Source organism: Notechis scutatus, chromosome 1 (genome assembly GCF_049901735.1).
Source record: "Notechis scutatus isolate UNSWTSFEM ecotype Mainland chromosome 1, rNotScu1.2, whole genome shotgun sequence".
In the NCBI taxonomy this organism is placed as follows: domain Eukaryota; kingdom Metazoa; phylum Chordata; class Lepidosauria; order Squamata; family Elapidae; genus Notechis; species Notechis scutatus.
Window position 1 is genome coordinate 58,450,333 of NC_142009.1, and position 21,043 is coordinate 58,471,375.

The 21,043-nt window shown below is 34.8% G+C and overlaps 1 protein-coding gene across 7 annotated transcripts in view; it reads right to left on the reverse strand.

Annotated features, from left to right (window-relative positions):
* The window catches only part of CLIP4 (CAP-Gly domain containing linker protein family member 4), a 41,484-nt gene extending 21,039 nt beyond the window's left edge, over positions 1 to 20,445 (reverse strand). For 4 of the 7 annotated variants that reach the window (XM_026681760.2, XM_087965100.1, XM_026681751.2 and 1 more), the window contains exons 1-7: positions 20,154 to 20,270; positions 14,901 to 15,048; positions 9,789 to 9,928; positions 9,228 to 9,321; positions 7,574 to 7,735; positions 4,210 to 4,328; positions 3,628 to 3,864 (exon numbers count right to left, since the gene is read on the reverse strand). In XM_026681760.2, the coding sequence (XP_026537545.1) occupies positions 3,628 to 3,864; positions 4,210 to 4,328; positions 7,574 to 7,735; positions 9,228 to 9,321; positions 9,789 to 9,928; positions 14,901 to 15,033 (885 nt within the window). In that variant the 5' untranslated portion in view covers positions 15,034 to 15,048; positions 20,154 to 20,270. Of the gene's footprint in view, positions 1 to 3,627; positions 3,865 to 4,209; positions 4,329 to 7,573; positions 7,736 to 9,227; positions 9,322 to 9,788; positions 9,929 to 14,900; positions 15,049 to 19,771; positions 19,795 to 20,048; positions 20,271 to 20,318 lie in introns of those variants that run through there. The other 3 variants (XM_087965096.1, XM_087965084.1, XM_087965091.1) reach the window with 3 other exon arrangements.
* Positions 20,446 to 21,043: the final 598 nt, after the last annotated feature.

Genomic DNA, 21,043 nt, shown 5'->3' on the forward strand with positions numbered 1-21,043 from the left:
TGGATTACAGGAAGAGCAGTTCGGACATTCAGCCATTGTACATCGATGGTGTTTTGGTAGAACAGGTGGCAGAATGTAAGTTTTTAGGTATCACCCTGAAACAGGATCTAACATGGGGGGCAAATACTTTAGCCCTAGAAAAAAAGGCTCATCAACGACTGTATTTTTTAAGACTTTTAAGATCACAACAACTGCCAGAGAGTCTGTTGCTTGCCTTTTATCGAAGCTCTATAGAGAGCATTTTATCTTATTGCCTCTGTGTGTGGTTTAGGAGTTGTACAGAGGCGGAGAAAAGGGCACTCCAAAGAGTGATAAAAGGGGCACAAAAGGTCAGCGGATGTCCTCTTCCCTCATTGGAGGATTTGTATAACATGGGATGTAGAAGGAAGATACAAAAGATCTTGAGAGACCCTTCGCATCCAGGCCACCCGATGTTTGATATCCTACCATCAGGAAGACGATATAGAGTGCTGAAAGCCAGGACAAGTAGATTTCAACATAGCTTTTACCCAAGTGCTGTGATCAGGTTAAATGCAGAGTTATGAATCTGGTGGTCTTAACATATATATATCCTGGTTGTACAGTTTTTAATTGTTATCTGTTTTAATTTGTTTTATATTGTTATTTGTATATGTATTTTGGTGTTGTTTAGTTGTATGTTGCGAAAGAGCACCTTATTTCGTTGTTCTCAGGTTCCTGAGCACAATGACAATAAATTTATCTAAGCCATAATGAACATGGTTCTGCCCAACTTATCATTGTTTAACCCAGGTAATAGATGCTTAGATCTATTGAACAGAACAATGGTCTGAACCAGGGGAATTTAAATCTGTTCTTTGTCATAGTGAGAACATTTCTAATTTATACTTGCAATAACTTCCTCTCTGAAGAACTGAAGTACTAATTAGAATTGTCCAAACTGAAAAATAATGGTTTATGATGGATTCTACAAAAGGGTAGAATAGTGATAGATGCTCTTTTTAAAACCTAAGTTAACCTTTTTCTTAATATGACTTGGGTAGTTCACATGATCACTTCTGGATATCCTCTACCATTATGCAGCACCCCATTTAGCCTTATTACATATTCCAGCTGAAGACTATAAAAGAAGACAACTAAAACACAGATGGCAGAAAATTAATATTAAATTTGATCCCTTTAATGGCAATGATGAAGAAGCAATTTCTTCTCCACCACTACTAAGTCCTCTCAATGATGTCCATTAAAGTCTTTCCAAATGAGTCTTCTGGAATCTGGTTCAGAACAAGCTAATATCTGTTTAGACACTTTGAGGAGAAAAAAATGTATTTGCCATAAAATCTAACTATGAACTAGAGGCGCAAGAATCCTCAGTGGAACACAATTTCTTCTTGCTTGATATTGCGTACCCATTACAAACCCATTCGGACAGAGCTTGCTACCTCAATCCACGTCCTGGTAATTTGTTGGTTTGATTATCTGAATGCATTCATACACGAAACTATCCTTGAAGACAGTTCAGAAACTTCAGTTAATTACTACAGTGAGAGTACTGACTGGATTTAAGTATAATGAACATAGTATGTCATTGTATACAATCTTTACTGGATCTCAATTTCATTTTTAATTCTAGAAAGCTCTTCACTTAGAAAAGCCTTTCAGAGCTTGCAATTACAGTAATGGAAATAATGTCTCTTCCAGCTTGTGTCCTATTTATATCTTAATTATCATATTTATATAGACAGAAATTCAGGATATAGGCAGACTAAATAAATAAATACAGAGAGTTGTAAGTGGGACTTATGAACTGGCTTTTTCCAGTGGTTCTTGCCCAACTCTGGGCTAACTTCCCTAGGCATGGAGCCAACATTATTGTCTTCTCAGCAACCAAGAAATATGTTTTTACTCTCCCACATTTTAATTAATTGTTTTAATATTAAACAGGTATAACAAATGCAAACACTTTGCTGTGCTGTTTTTAATTATCTTAGTGTTTATATCATCATGCATTTTATTATTATGTTTTTGTGCAGATAAAGTTAAACTCTTCCAGTTTTATGATTCTATAACTAAATACATACAATATCTAAAAATATTATACACACACACACACACACGCACGCACACATCTCAAACTATATTGATAAACATCATCAATTCATTGGGAAGAACAAAAACAATTGACCATGCCAACACTCGCTATACTTGTGAATTTATTGACGCCTGGTACTCTACTAAAGGAGCAATTAACAAGCATATTCATCTAGATCCAGCATATGAATACGTAAGAAACCACACCGTTTGAACAACCATTCAACAAGAGAACCAATCAGCTGCTCAGAATTTAAATATAGCTCTAAATCAGGGGTGGGCAAACTTTTTGGCTCAGGGGCCTCATTGACTTTTAAAATTTGACAGACGGGCCGGGTCAGCACAAGATACGATACATATAAAAAACTGCAAAATCTCCGCAAAATCAAGTCACTGCGCCTAATGCGTCACCTGGTGTCGAAATGCCTGTCATTACAAGTCAAAATCAAATGAATGCAATCATTCAATCATTCACATCAAACCTTAATTCTGTACCAATCTTCGGCGGGCCAGATTAAAAAGACCAACAGGCCGGACGTGGCCCGCGGGCCGTAGTTTGCCCACCCCTGCTCTAAATGAACAACCACTCCCATGACCAACTGACCACATTGGTCAATTTATTTATAAGCTAAAGAAGAATAAGACAAGAAACCTACTGATGATGTTACCTTGTCTGATAACGAAACTTTCAGAAACTAAATTGAAACAAGCTTAGAGAGCAAACCATTGCCAAAATAATTTTTTATGTTTGAAGCAAAATTCTCAAAATGCTAAATTTGGCTCAGCATATTTATACAAAATTTTAACACACAAACTACTAATTTCAAATTATTTGTTGGTCACTAAATACAATTGCATTACTATCAAACATGCTAAATTATAATATAACATTTAACCAAAACTTCCTATTATATTATTTATTTAAAAAATAGAAGTTTTAAATCAGTTCTGCTTAAAAATTTAGCTTGTTTCAAAACTTTTATTGGAACCATTGTGCTTTGCATGTTACATTTTACATTAAAGCTAAGAATTTGCTTTGAGCAGTGTCTAGAAATAACAACTAGGGTAGCTATCAGATATCTAATCTTCTAACACATCAGAAATGTGACAGTTCTATGAAGTTCCAGATACTGAATTTCTGTTCAAAGTTGTTTGCTTTCCAAAATATATTTGCATCAATTCTTTTTAAAGGTAATGAAGCACAATTTATATTTCATTAAAAGTTAAAATTAATAAAATACTGTGGAAGCAACATATGGATCGATAAAACTTTGCAACATGCATTTTAAAGTGCAAAGTATAGCACAGTTTTATGAAACTTGCAATCAACCTGGTACCATGTTTGCTACTTTACGACAAGGATGATATAATTTTCACATAGTGTATCCAAGTAAGCCAGTTACAGATCTCCTTTAAAAAAATTAAATTTTACTAGCTGATGTGACAGAGCTACCAGGAGAATCATTTAGCTCATTGTGATTAACAGCCCGACATATAAATCCAGAAATATTTTCAATCCAGTTAATTTTTCTTTCACAATTTGCTTATTAACCATACCTTCTGTCCTGCAATGACAACTCGATCTCCCAGTTTTAGACCAAGGGATTCAAGCGTGTCTTTTCCAGTGACATTATCATAATTTGGAAGCATTATATTGGAAAGGTCGCAAACCAGAGGTACTGCATCTAAAAGCATCTGTTTGATTTCTTTAGCGCTGGCTGCTGCATCAGCCATTTCCAATGGCATATCTACTGGATCAGGAACCACATCAGCAGGTGTCTGCCCTTTGTCATTCTGTGGAACAATAACCACCAAAATAAGGGAGTAAATTCACACACAGTATTGATCCAAATCAAAACAGAGCTATTAATACATTAACACCTACTATATAACTAAATATGCCATCATCGTCATCATCATCAAACACAACTAATCCTAAACTTCCATTGCCAGGGTAAACAAATTTCGAATAATTTACAAAAGGATCTAAAAATAAACTGAAATACAAATATAATTTACATATAATTTTCCTGTGCATTTTTGATGTTTCCAATATAAAACTAAACTGCATTTTTAAACAATCATTGTAATTCAGATTCAGTCAGATAAAACAAATATTTGACAAAATCAACATCTCACCCTAAAAGCAGGGTTAGCACCATTTTCCAATAGACACTTTACAGCTCCAGTACATAAATTGAAGGCAGCAATATGCAAGGCAGTTCCAAAATCAAAGTCACTGCAAGTGGCATCAACATCTACAATTAAGAACCAATATCCTTAATGACATACTATGAGCAAATACAATTACTAAGTCAACATTAGATATAGCCAATAAAATTTCAAATTCAAGACAGAGAGGTCAAACAGTCAGTCACCCACTAAACAAACCCAAAAATATTTTTAATTTATTAAATGTATATGCAACTACTGCTTTCCAAATTGACTTTTTAGCAATAAGAGAAACAATATCAATTTGCTTGAATACAATTCATGTGTCAGATTAATAAACAGCAACTTTAAGGTTGTCTGAAAACATTGGGACCAGAGAAGCTGGGATATGAGAATTCAACATCAGCAATAATAATAAGTGAGAGCAAAAAAAGTATGAGCAAAAAGCATTCCTCCTCAAAGTGTCAGATCAGTTGTGATCTCCAGAAAACTAGGCAGAAGTACTTTGAAATCTTTCTCCAGTTTGTGCATATTTATGTTTCATGTTCACATTGGTCACTACACACAAAAGTGTTATCTAAGCATGCATATGCTGATGGTTTAAATTCATCATTTTTTTAAAAGGCAGATACAAATTCTTTCCTGATTGTTTGAACAATTTAACTCTGGAAATTAAACATAAAGTATCAAAAGGAAGCTCTCAGTTGCACAAGTATTCTCTCTATTTAAAGACAGAATGAACAAGAATAAAAAGGAGCAAAGCTAGCTTAATACTCATGGGTAAAACTAAACATACATTTGAAACAACTGAAAGAAGGCAATATTTAGAGAGAATCTGCACAATGCAGCAACTAATTATAATCATTAAATTTCTAATACGATAGATAGCTCCCTTCCATTGGTTGTGTTTTGGTAGAGTCTAGATTTCCATTTGTGATGGATGAATTTGGATTCCTGTATAGAGTAGGAAATTGAATTGATCCTGTGATTTATTCAATTTATTGTCTGATGTGTTAGTTTTTCAGCTTCTTCACTCTTATTCCCTGGCCTAATTAAACATAATGTGGGGAAAGGGCCAATAGTTTTCAGGCATTAAATAGTTCTCAGGCATTTTTAAGGATCAATTGTTCCTCTGCTTTTAGAAAAATAGCAATGGGAAGGGAAAATAGGACTTCCTTCCTTCAAAGGTTCTGCTAAAATTTCCCCTTCAATGGAACAAGATGCAGCAAACCTTCTAGCATCAGAGAAAACACTGCCTGTTACTGGAAGCCCGCATGGCTGCTAACTTTATGTAACAACCATGTTGTTTCGAAGTGCTGACATTGGTTAAGAACTTGCTTAAAGTCATCCTCTATGAACCAATGCTCCCTTCTAGGTAAACATGAAGGCTTTACAAAAAACAAATTAATATTTTCAAACATCATGAACCTGGGCTCACAAGGAATATACTCTTTCATGTGACTACCATCATATAACTTATTCACACTCTCTGCCTCTTATAATATAGCTAATCTTATGCTGTCATCTCATATGTTTGAGAAGACAGAAAGAAGTTCTAATGATTTACTGGAGAAGTGAAGAGCTTACTCCTTATCATCCACATCAATAAAAAATGTGCTAAAAGAAACTGGTAATATAAATCTTTGCACTATTGAAAAGAAGAACCTGTGCTAGAAATTCTGAGAAATTTTGAAGGAGAAAAATACATTTGGGAACAAAAGAAAGAGAAATCAAAAAGCAGAAAGGAGTAAACAGTTCTATCTGTTCTAATTCAGTTTAAAGCTAAAACCCAAAGTAAAAAATTATGAATACATTAAATTTTTATAACATTAAGTGATGAAAAAAATTGACATGAAACCTCATAAGATGATCAGAAAGCAGTCATTAATTCCTATTTTCCACAAACTCAATATCATTATGAAAATAAAAGGGGTGGGGAGGATAAGACATAACTATATCTGTATGATTGAGCTACTTAAAGAAAATGTTTTAAAGAAATAAATAAAATGAAAATATGTGGTATCAGTATGTTCTACATCACCTGTCTATGACAAGTCCATAGACATAAGCATAAAAAAAGCCACCATGAGGAAGGGGAGATCAGTTGTCATGTGTTATTAAGAAAACAAAGATGGATATAATTTTCAAAACAATAATATATTACACATAATAATTAAATCCATCTCAAATTCTCTCTGAAGAATCTACCTCAAAGGAAGGCCACATATTATCTTTCATCTTTTTTAACTGAATGTTCAGAGCCATAATTTACGAAATAAATACCATTTAACCCAGTTGCTTTGTTAATGATTGACCTCATAATGTACAATGCAATATATATATATAACACAATTTTTTTTTGAGTATATGGCAATTCAAAGTTTCCACTAAAATAGTGGCAATTGATATGGAATTTTAGGAACTAACAGAATAAACAGAAATTCAAAACTTCAATATGAAAAATGTGTATGCAATTTATAGGTACTGATACACACACACACACACACACACACTTTTCTAATATTTCTTTCCATACTTATTTTAAGATATACTGTATATCTTAGAGCTAAATTATTTCACTTTCAAGAGATTATTAAAGATATTTAGTAATAGTATGCTCAGGTAGACACAATGATGGTAAATATCAGTGATCAGTGATGTGGCTATATATCTAAACACTGTAGGAGCAAAACATTTCCCTTTCCCTTTCTACACCCTCCAATTGCCAGTAATAGTATAGACACGTGATAACAAATCTATGGCACATGTGCCCAAAGTGGCACGCGAAGCCATGTCTCCTGGCACGCATGGCCTTGCCTGTTTGTCTTCCGGGTTTCTGGCGAGCATGTGTGTGCAATGATCAGCTGTCCTTCGCCCATGTGCCAGTGCTGATAACCGGTGTGCACATGCATGACAGCCAGCTGATTGTTGGGAGCGCATGTGCACCAGAACCCAGAAGTTCGGCTTTTCCGGAGCATGGCTCTGACGAGCGCGTATACACACGACATTTCCGCATGACCTTTTTGGCACTCGGTGCCGAAAAGGTTCGCCATCACTGGTATAGACGGAAACCAGGAAGGCAGGAAGGCAGGCAGGCAGGCAGGCAAACACAGAGATAGAGATAATTAATAAATACTGCAGCTAAAATGAGTAATTCATTGATGTGTGATAATTTGGAGATTTTAGCAACATTGTTATCACATTACAGTATGCATCTTTGTCCAAGTTTTTAAATTGTCCTCATATTCAGGGCAACATCAATTTGGGAATAGTCTTACTGGCAAGGGAAAGGAGCATTTTATTTATTGGTATTAAATCTGACAAGATTTACCTTTTGGTTTTGCATTTTTCAAAAGGATAGTAATGAGTTCTGGAACATCAAAATAGGAAGCATAGTGCAGAGCATTCATATTAGTCCAGCGACTCCTCAAATTGATATCTGCACCCAACTCAATAAGTTGAGAGGCAAATTTTTCTGCTGTTTTCACATCCCCTGCAAATAGTTTGAAAACATAGCTTATATGTACTTTAGTGGGTTCTTGGTAGATTTTCACAACATACTAGATAACAGAAGACTATGTCCAAAATTGGCAAGTTTCCATATAGCCAGTCCTTACAAGATGTTTCCTTACCAGAGTTTGAAGATTAGTCAGACTATAACTACATCAACAATGAAGAAAAAACTCAGTAAAGTTTCCTAGTACTTTATATATAGCCTTTTTCTCTGGATGTCCAGGGCAATAGCTTTTTTGATTTTAAATAACTATAGCCAATGACTGGAATTAATGACAACTGCTATCTCAACACATCTGGAGAGATTCAAATTGGGGAAACTTGTTCTACAGATATATATGCAGCAAAAAAGATGCTTCAGTTTTGTCTTATTTTCTGTAGAAAAATATATTTTATGGTATGCCATGCAATTTTCTATGTCTCGATTTGAATTAAATTGTCTTGTTTCTGTTTTAGGACAGCAGAAATACTCCAAGATCCACTGCATCTCATACAATAGGAACAGATGTTCAAGTAACAACATCTCCTTCCTTGCACAGATGCTGGAATAACAGTTGTGGTGGTGGTGGTGGTGATGATGATAACTTAAACATCACGTGTTACTATTCTAGATCATGATAGAGAGCTAATGGATAACTAACCAATGGTAGAGAGAGTCCCATAATCAATCCAGCAATGCTAAAAGACATCTGACCAAAATATTAGTGAAATTATACCTATGCTATGACTTCAGTGGAATACTACTATTGATTTCTACATAGCAATTAGGACTAAAACTATTTAATTCAACTGTTAAATTATGTTACATTTTTATCTGTACCACGTACTAACATGTAATTCTATTATTTCCTAGGATTTTCAAATGATAAAATATAAAGTTTCTGTCAGTTTCCACCCCATTAATTTAAAATTGCAGCTGTATAGGAGGTTACATGGCTACAGAACAATGGGAAAATAGAAAAGGTAATAAGATTATTTCAGTTTAGCAACAATTCCATTTAGAAAGTTTGGAGAGAAAGGGCAGCGTACAAAGTCTGTGATTACATATAGTAAATATAGCCACTTCATGAATTTTAAAATGCTATTTGATGTATCAGAACCTAATTTATCATCTATACAAAGCCTTATAGGAAGTGATGTTGTGAAGTTACGCATCACTTTGGCCAGTTCAGAAATTCAGTAAAGTGATTTTTGGGGTGCTCAGGAAGATATGTGGCTTTTGAACAGAATTTGCTGAAGGTGGGAAAACTGCTGCAGAAGATCCAAACTATTCAAATTGGTAGAATTTTGGACACAGAGGGAGGTGGAATTTCTAATATATTAGAATATTACAGGTAGATGATTTGAAGAGGAATGACACTTTATTCTTGTCTATATTGGCATAAGCAATATACCTGGATAAAGTTTGGAAAAGCAATTACTATTCTTGCTGGAAAAACTAGTCACAGAAAATTTCCAATTCATTTTCTTACCAATTCCATGAGCTCCTGACTTGCAAGTATAGTGCAAAAGAGTCATGTCAGTCAAGCCATCTCTGTCATTCACGTTACAGCCTCTCTTAATGATCTGTTTTTTGGGGAAAAAAATATCATTTATGGTTCTGATGCAGCAACTCCTATTTCCTGGAAGGTAAAATATATATCACTTTCATAGTGATACCTAGTAACAAATTATTTTTACTGCCAAAGGGATTAGCTGATACATTTCACAGCAATGATGACATAAACATCTGGGTTCATGTGATTACCAATTTGCATTTCATCAGTTCACTTAGTACTATAGAGTTACTTAAATTAAAAAAACTTGCCAAAATCATGTAAACCCCAAAAGATATATAGTTCTTAATGCATTTTTAATGAAGGATTCTGCTCTTAGCAGATCATGAAAAGTTCTAATTAATAAGGATGCAGATGTAAAGACATATTTGGTAACATTGAACTGTAAACAAAAATTAAACAAATATTTCCATATATTAAATGAGGGCATAACATAAAAATTTATAGATAAATCCAGGAAATTAATAAATATCTCACCTCATTTCCTATCATATCAATATTTTGCTGAACTTGGGGAACCCACTGTCTTAAGATAGCAAATAATTCAGACACAGATGTTTTGGGATTGAAAAGAATTTCCTGGCATGCTGCATCATTTGGATCAAAAAAAGAGAACTCTACAGGAATGAAAAAATGAAAGAAAAAATTAGTTGATAAAAATATTCAGAAAGATTTTAAAAACACTTTTAGTCAGTACAACTTAACAAACCATCACCACCTAGTGCCTTGAAGATGCTAGCTAAAGATACAGTGTTCAAATGTAAAACATCTGGACAATCTACAATTGGAAAACATTTTACTATGTAATCAATAAGGGATTCTCTAATTTGATGATATTGAATATTCCACATAGGATTTTTTTTTTACAATTTTTATGATGTCTTATTATTTATTTAAATGTGGCAGTCTCAGGGTACTACTCTTTCATATTTTGCTATAGAAAATCTTCCTTCTTAACCCAGAAAATCTATTAAGGAAAAACATGTTTTACTTGACAAGATAGAGATGGCACTTAAAGTGGATATACAATTGACAAGCTATGAGAATGACATGAAAAAGAAAAGAAATGGGTTGATATTTAAAAATCAAAAAGGAAATAAAATAATAAACCATGATTTGGATAATTCTTTTATACTGGATTTACAAAAAAGCTTGTTAAAACTTTGAACAATCTCATCAGAAGGGAAAAAGAAAAAATGAAAAGAAAGCAAATTCTATGGCATTTCAATGGATTAAAGATTAAGATTGTCAAAATTAAAAGCAAGGAATATAAACTTGGCTTATTTGATCAAGGTTAAAATAAAATAATTTATTATTTCTGGTAATGCTGCAGGTCCCATCCCCGAGAGATTTACCTGCTGGGACCCAGAAGAAGGGCCTTCCCCGTGGTGGCTCCCTCTCTGGAACATCATTTCCCCAGAGATTAGAATGCCCCCCACTCTTCCAGAAGGCACTGAAGACTTGGTTCTGCCAGTGAGCCTGGGGATCCCAGAGCAGGATGGAGCCCGTTAAATGGCTTGTGTGATCTGCTGTTGCCAGGGCGGGGGATGGGGGTGACTTTATTATATTTTACTATATTAATTTGATTCTTTTTATTAGTTTTATTGTTTTAAATGTGCTTTTATATTCTGTAAGCTGCCTTGAGTCACCATGGATGAATAGGCGGCAATTAGTGAGCCGTAGTGGCTCAGTGGTTAGAGTGCAGTACTGCAGGCTACTTCTGCTGACTGTTTGCCAGCAGTTCAAGTCCCACCGGCTCAAGGTTGACTCAGCCTTCCATCCTTCCAAGGTTGGTAAAATGAGGACCCATATTGTTGGGGGCAATATTCTAACTCTGTAAATCGCTTAGTGAGGACTGTAAAAGCACTGTAAAGTGATGTATATGTCTAAGTGCTATTGCTAATATAAATTCGATAAATAAATACTTAATGAACATTCTACTGACATTAGGGCTATGATATTTTATGGACTTCTCTATAGATAAAACATTGGATATTGGATCAAGAGATCATTGGTTGTAAATTAGGAGGGAGTGAAGAGTTACAAAAACAGCTTATATTTATATATTTATTATGATGAAGATTGGAAGTCATTCCTTTATATATGGCTTTTTTCTTTCATTGCTATATTTTTATTTTTTATTTTTATTTTCTATGTTTTTTCTTCTCCTTTGCACCATTTACTTTCTATTTTACTTTTAGTTTGCATTAGATTCTTCCATTGTAATTAAAATTCTTAATACAAATTATATATACACAAAAACCATTTAGGATATACGATTTAGTTTTATAGATATTCAAAAATATCACTAGATTTTTATTGAGATTCCAAAAAAAAAACCCTAAAGAATCATCAGTGTTTGCAGAGAATGGAGTGGAATTCTTTAGGTGGTGACTTACACTTCAGATTGCAAAAAAGAAAAATAAGTTATTGTGCAATAGGAAAACACTTTTGATTAAATCACTATTGTGAAAAGTTTCCCCCTAAAGAGGATGAATGTGAGGGAGGAGGGAGGAGTGTTTTAAACCAAAGAACAATAACTGTACAATATCTGAAGTAGGATGAATGACTCTGTTCAAACAATTTTAACTATGCAGAAAGAAAAATAGGAAAAGAGATTTTAGAAGAGCATTTTACATTTCTTCACTCTTGGATTCAACAGCAAGCATTTCTTTTTTCATTTTTAAACATGAATCTATTAATGGGAAGCATCGATGGATCTGGCTGTCTTGGCACTCTATATATTAAGCCATAAATATTGAAATAAAGATTGCAATAACAGAGTCAAAGTCACATTTCTGCAGATTGAGTGCTATATCAATTCTAAAATAAATAAAATGTCCCTGAAATGACCAATTAGCTAAACCAGTACTGAATGGTTTTAAACATCTGAATCTCTAATACTTTTAAAATAGACTATTAATACTGGAATCATTTAGAGCACTGATAAAAAATATTAGACCATGTTTAGTCCTCTCTGACAACAAAAGAATTCTGTCTTATTTTGGAAATCAAAGAAGCTCATATAAAAGAGGCAAGCTCATCAGTTAGACAAGAAGGGTAACTGGGTTTTTTTTTTTAAATACAACATGAAGCTATTTCAGAATTAGTTATGGACTGCATTTGAACTTTAAAAAAACCAAACTGGGTTCTGGAAAATACTTTATCAGAACTGTAACAATTGTTTCCCAGAACGAAGAGGTATGTCATTTTAAATCTATCTTTTAACAGAAGGACAGATAAAAGCATCCTCTGAAATTTACTCTACACTTATTTGGTACCCTGTTACAGATAACAAGTTATTAGTTATTAGTTCTTACTACTTTACCTTCTGCTATTGTTCAGATACTAATTATATGGCTAATTATATAAAATAAACCTGAATTTGTAGTGCCAATTTTTGTAAAATCTTTTATAATAAAAATTGACTGATCATATGCCAACTGGATAGAAATTTAAGCACATGGAGCTTAAAAGCATGCATACAAGACGTATAAGATTTTTTTAAGTGGGAGTAGGTAACTGTCATTAATTAAAGAACAATTACTTTGATAAAGATTGTGGCTGAGATATATGTGCAATTTCTTTTAATAAAATTAGAGATATTGGCATAATATATTTTCAGAACAAGCAAAACCTGTAGTAGGTGTTCATGTACTCTATTGTTGATAGAGCTTATATTTTAAATCATTTATTTAATAAACATACAGAGATCAGGATGGGCAAATTATTTGCTTTCTTTGTGGATGTTGGCATTCAATACAATTTATACTTAATTTTATCACAGGAATTTTTTTCATCACCTTCTATATCTTGTCTATGCCTCATATTTTAAGGGACGCCTAATCTTCATGTTATCCTCTCTAAACAGAGACAGGAAATAAAATTGTGATTTGGCACCTTCCCTTTTTGATTAGTCAATGAACTAATTATCTGTTTCACTTTTACTCTGTGCAGATAATAACAATTTTACTTTACATTTATTTTATTTCATTTATCCAAAGTCTTAAAAACCACATGAGCCACTTACCAGGATAACCATTTGACAATTTATTATAAGCTTAAGCATCTAAGTTTAATAGCCAAAATTGAGAGAAATCTTCTTATTCTAGATACTACTGTTAATAGAAAAGAGTTGTCTAACCTCAAGCTGTTAGACATAGAGACCAAAACATGCAGCTTAGAAATTTTCAAATTCTAAATTTTATTTTAAAAATGTAGCTTCTCTAAGTCATATGTCTCCCAATGTGAACAAGTGTAGACAAAACAAGACTTCATACAATCAGATAAGCATTCTTACAGAAATTTATCCTCCTGGAGTAAAATCAAGATAGCTTTCTGTTTAACTAAGTTAAAACAGAAACCATGAGCTATAGCAGGGTCCCAACCACCGGGCCGCGGACCGGTACCGGGCGTGGAGCACTCTTTACCGGGCCGCAAAGAAAATAAATAAAAAAAATGGCGGCTTTCTTCGCGCGGTGAATGCTGCTGGGATCGGGGATCAAGGACACAAATGAAAGAAGGGGAGGGAGGAAGCAACCGAAGCCTGTCCTGCTCTCTGGCTCAGCTCTCTCCAGTCGCTTTCTCGCTCCTCCACCAGCCCAGGAAGAAACTGCTTCAAAGAAGTTTATAGCTGCTATAGCATACCTTGTTGCATTACAAAAAGTGTATATACAATGGTAAATGTTGTTGCCATTTGCTTCAGTGCCAAGGAATATTCAAAAGCTTTTTATCCATTTTATTGTTGTAATTCTAACCTGTCAGAAAGTCATCTGCATTGTCTATTTGATCTTTTGAGTAAGTTAATAATCAGAAGCAAGTGCTTCCAACATAGTCTGAAGCTGTGCATAAACTGGTCTTCACTAAAACTATATTTTAGTCACTCTTATTGTTAAGATTATTAAAGAAGCGGCTACAATTCATTTTGTTCTTTCTTAATTTCTCAATTTCATTTTTAAATTTAGTTCAGCTTAACAAATATGTTATTTATTAATATTTTATTTAGCTTTGTATTAAATTACACATTTTATGTATTGAGCTGCCTTCTTTAATTGCAATATGATTTAATTAATTACAATATATGCAAATCTGACATAATTTGTTTTTGTGCAAGTTTATTTTGTCAGAGAATATTTATTCACCTGCTTGCTTCTAGTCTTGCACCAAGGAAAGATGCCCAAAGAGGAAAGAAGTTCTAATATATCAGTTTTTCACATGACTAGCATATAAAATATTGTACAACAGCTTCCATGACACTTGCACAATTTTTTTTCTCATAGCACTCAAAATTGCTCTTGATGCCCTGGTAGGAAAATAATTTTATATATTTCATACTAAACTACTTTCTTCTGTTGGAACCCAAATGATTTTCCAAGATGTGTGTTGCGCACCGTTTATATAATAAAGATATTCTGAGAAAGATAATTCACTACATCTAGCATACAGCACATTTTTAAAAAGAATTGTAATATTTTGCCAGATAATGTTGATTAGTTTTAAGTTCCGATCATCCCTTTGGAATCAATCTCTACTCATTCAATATTTTGAAAACAGCTCTGCATAGTTACCTCCTTCTATAAATAGTCTTACCATATTCTGAAGGCATTGGTGCAGCAGAGACTGAATGTGTAATTGGATCTTCAGAGCCCAAGATAAAATACTGGTGTCTTCTACTTAATGAAATTTCATCTTCAGATGGGTCAGGAAATTCTTCTATGGTCATCTTTTAGAAAGCCACCTTTGGCAAAAAAGGATTTTTTTCAAAAATATCTCATCAATTGACAAATGACTGGAAATATTATCTGCTCATGCAATTTGTATTTCTATTACTTATTAAAATATATTAAATATATGTCCAAATATTTTGAACATCATGTGAATTCATAGGTTATTGCATCATCATTTCATCACTCCTAAATATTAGAATTTTATCACAAGGCTTGAGATGAAATTAGAAGGCAAAATGAAATCTTACTTAGCAAGGTATAATTAATTGACAATATGGTATAGGGTTAGCAGATCTCCTTATCTAAATTGAAATATTGCATACGGTCTTAAATCCAAAAATTATTTTCCTGCAATTTTCTAGATAAAATTTGGTCCTCACATTGCTTGAAAATATGGCCAAGAACATACTTGCTGCAGATATAAAGTTATGAAACATGTAGTTCAATATCCATTCTTTGAAAATCTTAATTTGTTGTTTACATATTCTATTTCTTTTAATAGTTCTGGTCAAATCTTTTAAGACACATTTGTTCTAATTAATCTGAAATTTAGGAACTATTTCTAGAGAACTGAGGAGCAAAATGTAGGAAAGGTTGCTCAAAGGATATTACTTTTTCTGTCTCACTGTTACGGTTACTATTAGGCTTGCTAACAGTAACAGCATTGCATCTTTAATTTTTAATTAAATAATATTTACTTTTCAGCAAAAATAACTTTAAGGTCACTACTACGTAAGGTAGGTAATAAAATACTTTCCCCAAATGTGAAGTTATAGAAATAAAAACCTATTCATTGTTTTTAATGCAATGAAGCATTTAAAAAAAAACAAAAGGTTTGTCATTGAATAGCATTTTGTGTTATTTATAGTAGTATATAATCTAGTATAATAACCTATAATACAAATTAAAGAAGACTAATCTGCAATCTAGTATTATAGATTAATATATAAGGATGGTTTTAAATAGAATGAAGGCTTACAGGATGACTATTATCCATATGTAAATATAGAGCTATTGCTGATCACCTGAATTCTTTGTAAACATTTATCAACTATTCTGTGGGAAATTATTGTATGAGCCACTGTATAGCACTCAAGATTAAAAAAGCTATAAATATGATTCAAGTCAGACTTGCATAGATTTCACTAAATCAAAATTGAAGAGTGTTTCTCAATCATGGGATAAGAAAAATAATTGTACTACTAAATGCATGAGAGTCAATTTTGTGTAATGGTTAAGACATCAGGCTAGAAGCCAGGAGACTTCTAATCCAGCCTTAGGCACGAAGCCACAGGATTTATTTATTTTAAGGTAATGATACATTAGCTAGGAGACTACAGGGTTACTACAGAGTAGTTGTTTGCCTGCCTAAGACTGCTAGCTAGTCCATTCGGTTCATGCTCACACGCTATCTAAAAGTATACCACAGGGGGTGAGCTAGAATGCACTCAGAATGGCTAATGGCATTCAGCAGCAGCAGCCAGGGCTTTTTCCCTCTACCGATGTTGCCTCGCATTCAGACATTGCACTCGGGCAGATCCAGCATCGATTGTGTTTGTACTTCCACATAAAGTTCTGTTATTTGTCCCACTGAAGTGGAACCTATTTATCTACTTGCATGTAGCATGCTCTCAAATTGCTAGCTTGGTAGAAGCCAAGGCAAGTGTAGGAGCTCACCCCGTTCTAGGACTCAAAAGTGCCAGAGCATAGACTTTCTCCAGACTCTTTAAGCCACTGAGCCACCATGCTTCCAGCCACTCAGAATCCATATTTTTTTTCAAATGAAATGTTTTCTTAACAGCAAACTATAGTATAATCTTCTGTTATCATTTGCATGGACTTAAGTAAAACCCTTCACTTGTTTGTTTCTTAGATTTGGCAGAAATATCTCTAAATTCATATCAATTTGTTTTACAAATATTTTTTTATTGTATGAAAAGAAAATATGTAAAAATCAATTTCTTTTCATTTTTATTTTTTGGAGAAAAAAAAAGCCTTAGATGAAGCAGAAAAACACCTCCTTTTCTTTCCAGATATCTTAGAATGCATATGTTCTGTTTTAGCACTGCTATTCCATGATCTACTGATTATTCGAAGTTAAATATAGAAAAATAAATTAGGATGTCTGAAAAGCACTGTTTTTCTACATTTCTAGAGACAGTTCTTATTAGCTTGATTCATTGCAATCAGCTAGCTTAGATAAATCTGGGTCAATAACTGTAAATTATCTGAGAATTATATTCTGCAGACCTCTAAAGACAATGAGTCAATTTTAGTGCACTGCAACAATACATAAAGCAAAATTTTCCAGCAAAATACAAAAAACATTTTAATATTCTTTAAACCTAATTACAACCTGTCAATCTCTTTTATTCTTTCATATACTTGGGAATGTTGTTTTAAGAAATAAATGGGTGAAATGATACATAAAATAAGAAAGCAACCATCATTTCTGTCTTTGGCCTATTGTTTTTATAGATTCCAATTGCACTAGTATTTTGAAGGAACTTTTTTCAGGATTCTATCCAATTTTATTTACTTATTTCATATGTTTATGAATATTTCTCTGACAGAGCATATTATAATATAATTTTTTACTTCAGGATATATCTGGGTGCTGTCTAAGCTTAGCTGTTTTCTGGCAGATGTTTCATTACCAAACAAGGTAACATCAGTGCTATAAAGGTGTAGGGTTTGTTCTCTTTTTATATACTAGTGTCACTGTTCTTGTGGTTCCTTGATTAGCCTGTTTACTATTAGTTTGTTGGGATATTGTAAACAAACAAGTAAACAATTACTGTTCTTGTATTAGTCTCGGAGTTTATCTGTGTGTTTTGTGATGGTGGGGTGGTGTTTTGGTTTCTTTCTTTCATTTTTGGCTTTTTGATTGTCTCTTTGGAATGTGGTGTGTGTGTGTATGTGTGTGTATTGTTTACTTCTATGTACCTGTTGATGGCTGCTTTGTCTGAGTGCCAAGTTTCCAGGAATTCTCTAGTGTTATTCTCTAGACTTAGCCAAAAACCAGTGTCTGGGTATTGTGAGCTAGAATATTTGAACTGATTAAATCTACTACTTTAATCTTGATTATAAAATACATTTAAGAATATAAAATAATTTATACTATCTTAAATTGCAAATTAGATATTATTTATACTTTAATAGGGCTGCCTACTCATCAATGACTCTGGGTGACTTCCAGAAATATTTAATGTTACAGATCTTGTGTTTTGTAAATTGTGAACATAAGTAAGCATTTATTAGCAAAACAATTCTCCAATAATACTTAATAAGAGCTTTGTAACAAAAGAAAAGGCAAATACATATTTGATGGACTTGGCTATGAGTCACACCTTCCTTCAAAACATGTTTTGACTTTTCAACGCACCAGCTGCATGCATGTAGGTTATCTGAAGGAAGCCAAGCCACAAGTAACTAGGCTCAGTTTCTTCACTCACTGGATATCATTCAGCGAGTTGGTTTATTTCTCAAAGGATGTTATAACACACTCCACATCCTAAATGTGCTATACAGCTAGCTCAAGAGTCACCTTTCTTGACTCTTGACAAATGTATCTTTTCTTTTGTGTACACTGAGAGCATATGCACCAAGACAAATTCCTTATGTGTCCAATCACACTTGGCCAATAAAGAATTCTATTCTATTCCTACATCTAGTTGATTTCATTTAGTGAATAACCAAAGAATTCAAAGAGAGAAAGTGTTCTACATTTTAGTTGTTATGCACAGTTTAGGCTGTAAATAGCATTAAACACCCATTAGGTCTTATCCTGCTACTAAATATAGCACAAGCTTCATCAACTATAACCAACAGTTCTGTTAAGTTTCAGCAAGATGCAGGGCCTATAAAGTTTCATATTGTGATAACTGCACAGAAATCAAAAGGGTTTTTCTGTTGCAATTGGATATAAATATAATACATAAATAATAATAAAACCTAATCACCAAAACATTTCTAGTTTGACACGGAAGGCATTTATTAATCTTCATAAAATAAGGGATGTTTCCTGTTCCACCAATAAATTTTGACTGTGTTTCTGAATGTTCAAAAATAAACATGATAAAATGTTATACTATCTGCTCATTTAATAGAGGGACATTGGCAGAAAATTATTAAACAGAAATTATGTCACAAAAAGTTTGGTATGTCAAAGAAGTAACCAGGCTAGCTGCCCAAAATAGGGGGGGGGGGGTTTACTAGGACTGAAAGCTGCTCTATCTGGCTGCTTTACACATAGGGCAATAGTTCCCTTAGCTCAAATTAAATCCCACTTCAATTAATCAGTAGCAAATGGACAGAAGAAAAACGACAGGTAACTTCAACGTCAATCTATGGCCTTAGCCTGCAGTTTTGCCTTAAATGCCTCCACCTTAAAGACGTGACACCTATGAAAGCTTTATTAGTGAAATTGTTTCTTCTTGCCAAGGCTTGGGCAGACCAGGAAACCAAGTGGAGGGGAAATCAAGTCTGACTTCAAAAGTCTTGGGCTTTTCAAAAAAAATAAGAGGCTATTTGTTCTATGAAATTGATAAAAAGATGCGGCTGATCGTGGGAGATGGGGGTAAACGCCTTTAGAGGATACCGAAACAGTCCCCTCACTCCCTAAAAACCTGTGTTACATAACGTTTTTATACATGCAGAAACAGATCCTGGGTGGCATTCCAGCTGTCTTGACTTCGGCTCCCAGTTCTGCCCGCAAACATCGCCACCGTTCACCTTGCCACAAACCCTCAAGACGCGCTCCCGAAACCAGCGGTTATCAGCGCACGCAAACCGGCTTTCCACCGCGCCAGCCGGTGCACGTGCAGCCAAGCGGCAGGTTTCCTTTCAGACGTTAGGGTACCACGTGTCATCCCTCCTCTCCCCCCCCACCCCTCCGCCCACCCCTCACATCACAAAACTGGGCATACCGCCCCCCAGCGCGTCATTCTGCCTTCCCCCCTCCCCCAGTCTAACCCACGCCACGCCTCCGGTTTGGGGAATGGGGACCAACCCTTCGGCGTGCTCTGCCCCGAAGTCTTTCCAGATAACCCGCACGAAGACAGCAGCAGTAGGAACAACTCCCCGCCGCCCCGTCCCCACCCCCGGCCGCCCTCACCTGCCGTCCCCTCCGCAACTGCGGCTCCTGAGAACTGAGGGGGAAAAGTTACCGCCCATCAATCTGGGGCCCCGCCCACCGCACAGACGTCGGAGAGGGTAGATCAGGTAGTCCCGCTAAGCTGCAGCAATGTATCTGCATCAAAGGTTCTCTCCGGTCGCTTACCCTTCACTCCCATTCCGGCACGCAGCTGTCTGGCCTAGCCAATCAGCATCATTAACTCCGCCCCTTATTTGAAGTCTTTTGCATATCCAGGATTCCTCCTCCGCTGGCCTTCGCCGCCCGATGCGCCTCTTGCGTGGTTTAGCTCTCGGGAGGAGGGGAGCGCCTGAATTCGATCCCCCACGTTCGCTCTTCAGTTTTCTAAAGACGAAGAAAGAGATGCGCATGTGCAGACCTCGGAAAGCAACTCGAGCGGCTTCATCGGGTCTCAGCAATTTGTGTCTGGTTTCAAAGCAGATGGAGGGGGAAGACTTTCGCAGCGTCGTAAACATTGCAGAGCGTAGGCTCGTAAAGACATATATATATAGATATATATGATAGATAGATATATGATAGGCGACCTAAAAGGACTTCGTTTCTATAACTGTATCTGTGTACTTTGATTATTGCATCCCCAATACTAATTTTTGTCCTTTTATAGGAAGTTACACTAAATGATAATAGGACACAGTAACATGTTCTCTTTCACAAAAATAACTTCATCTTATTGCCTCGTATAATATCAAAATAGGCATTTTACAGTGCTGCTAAGTATGTATATACTAAGGAGGTAAATCCTTTAGACCGGAGTTTTGAATAAGCTTGTTTAGCATTGTGCTAATAGGTTATACATTTGTACTGGCTTTTCTGTTGGAATTAAACTACAGTATTCTTATTTTTAGATGGAA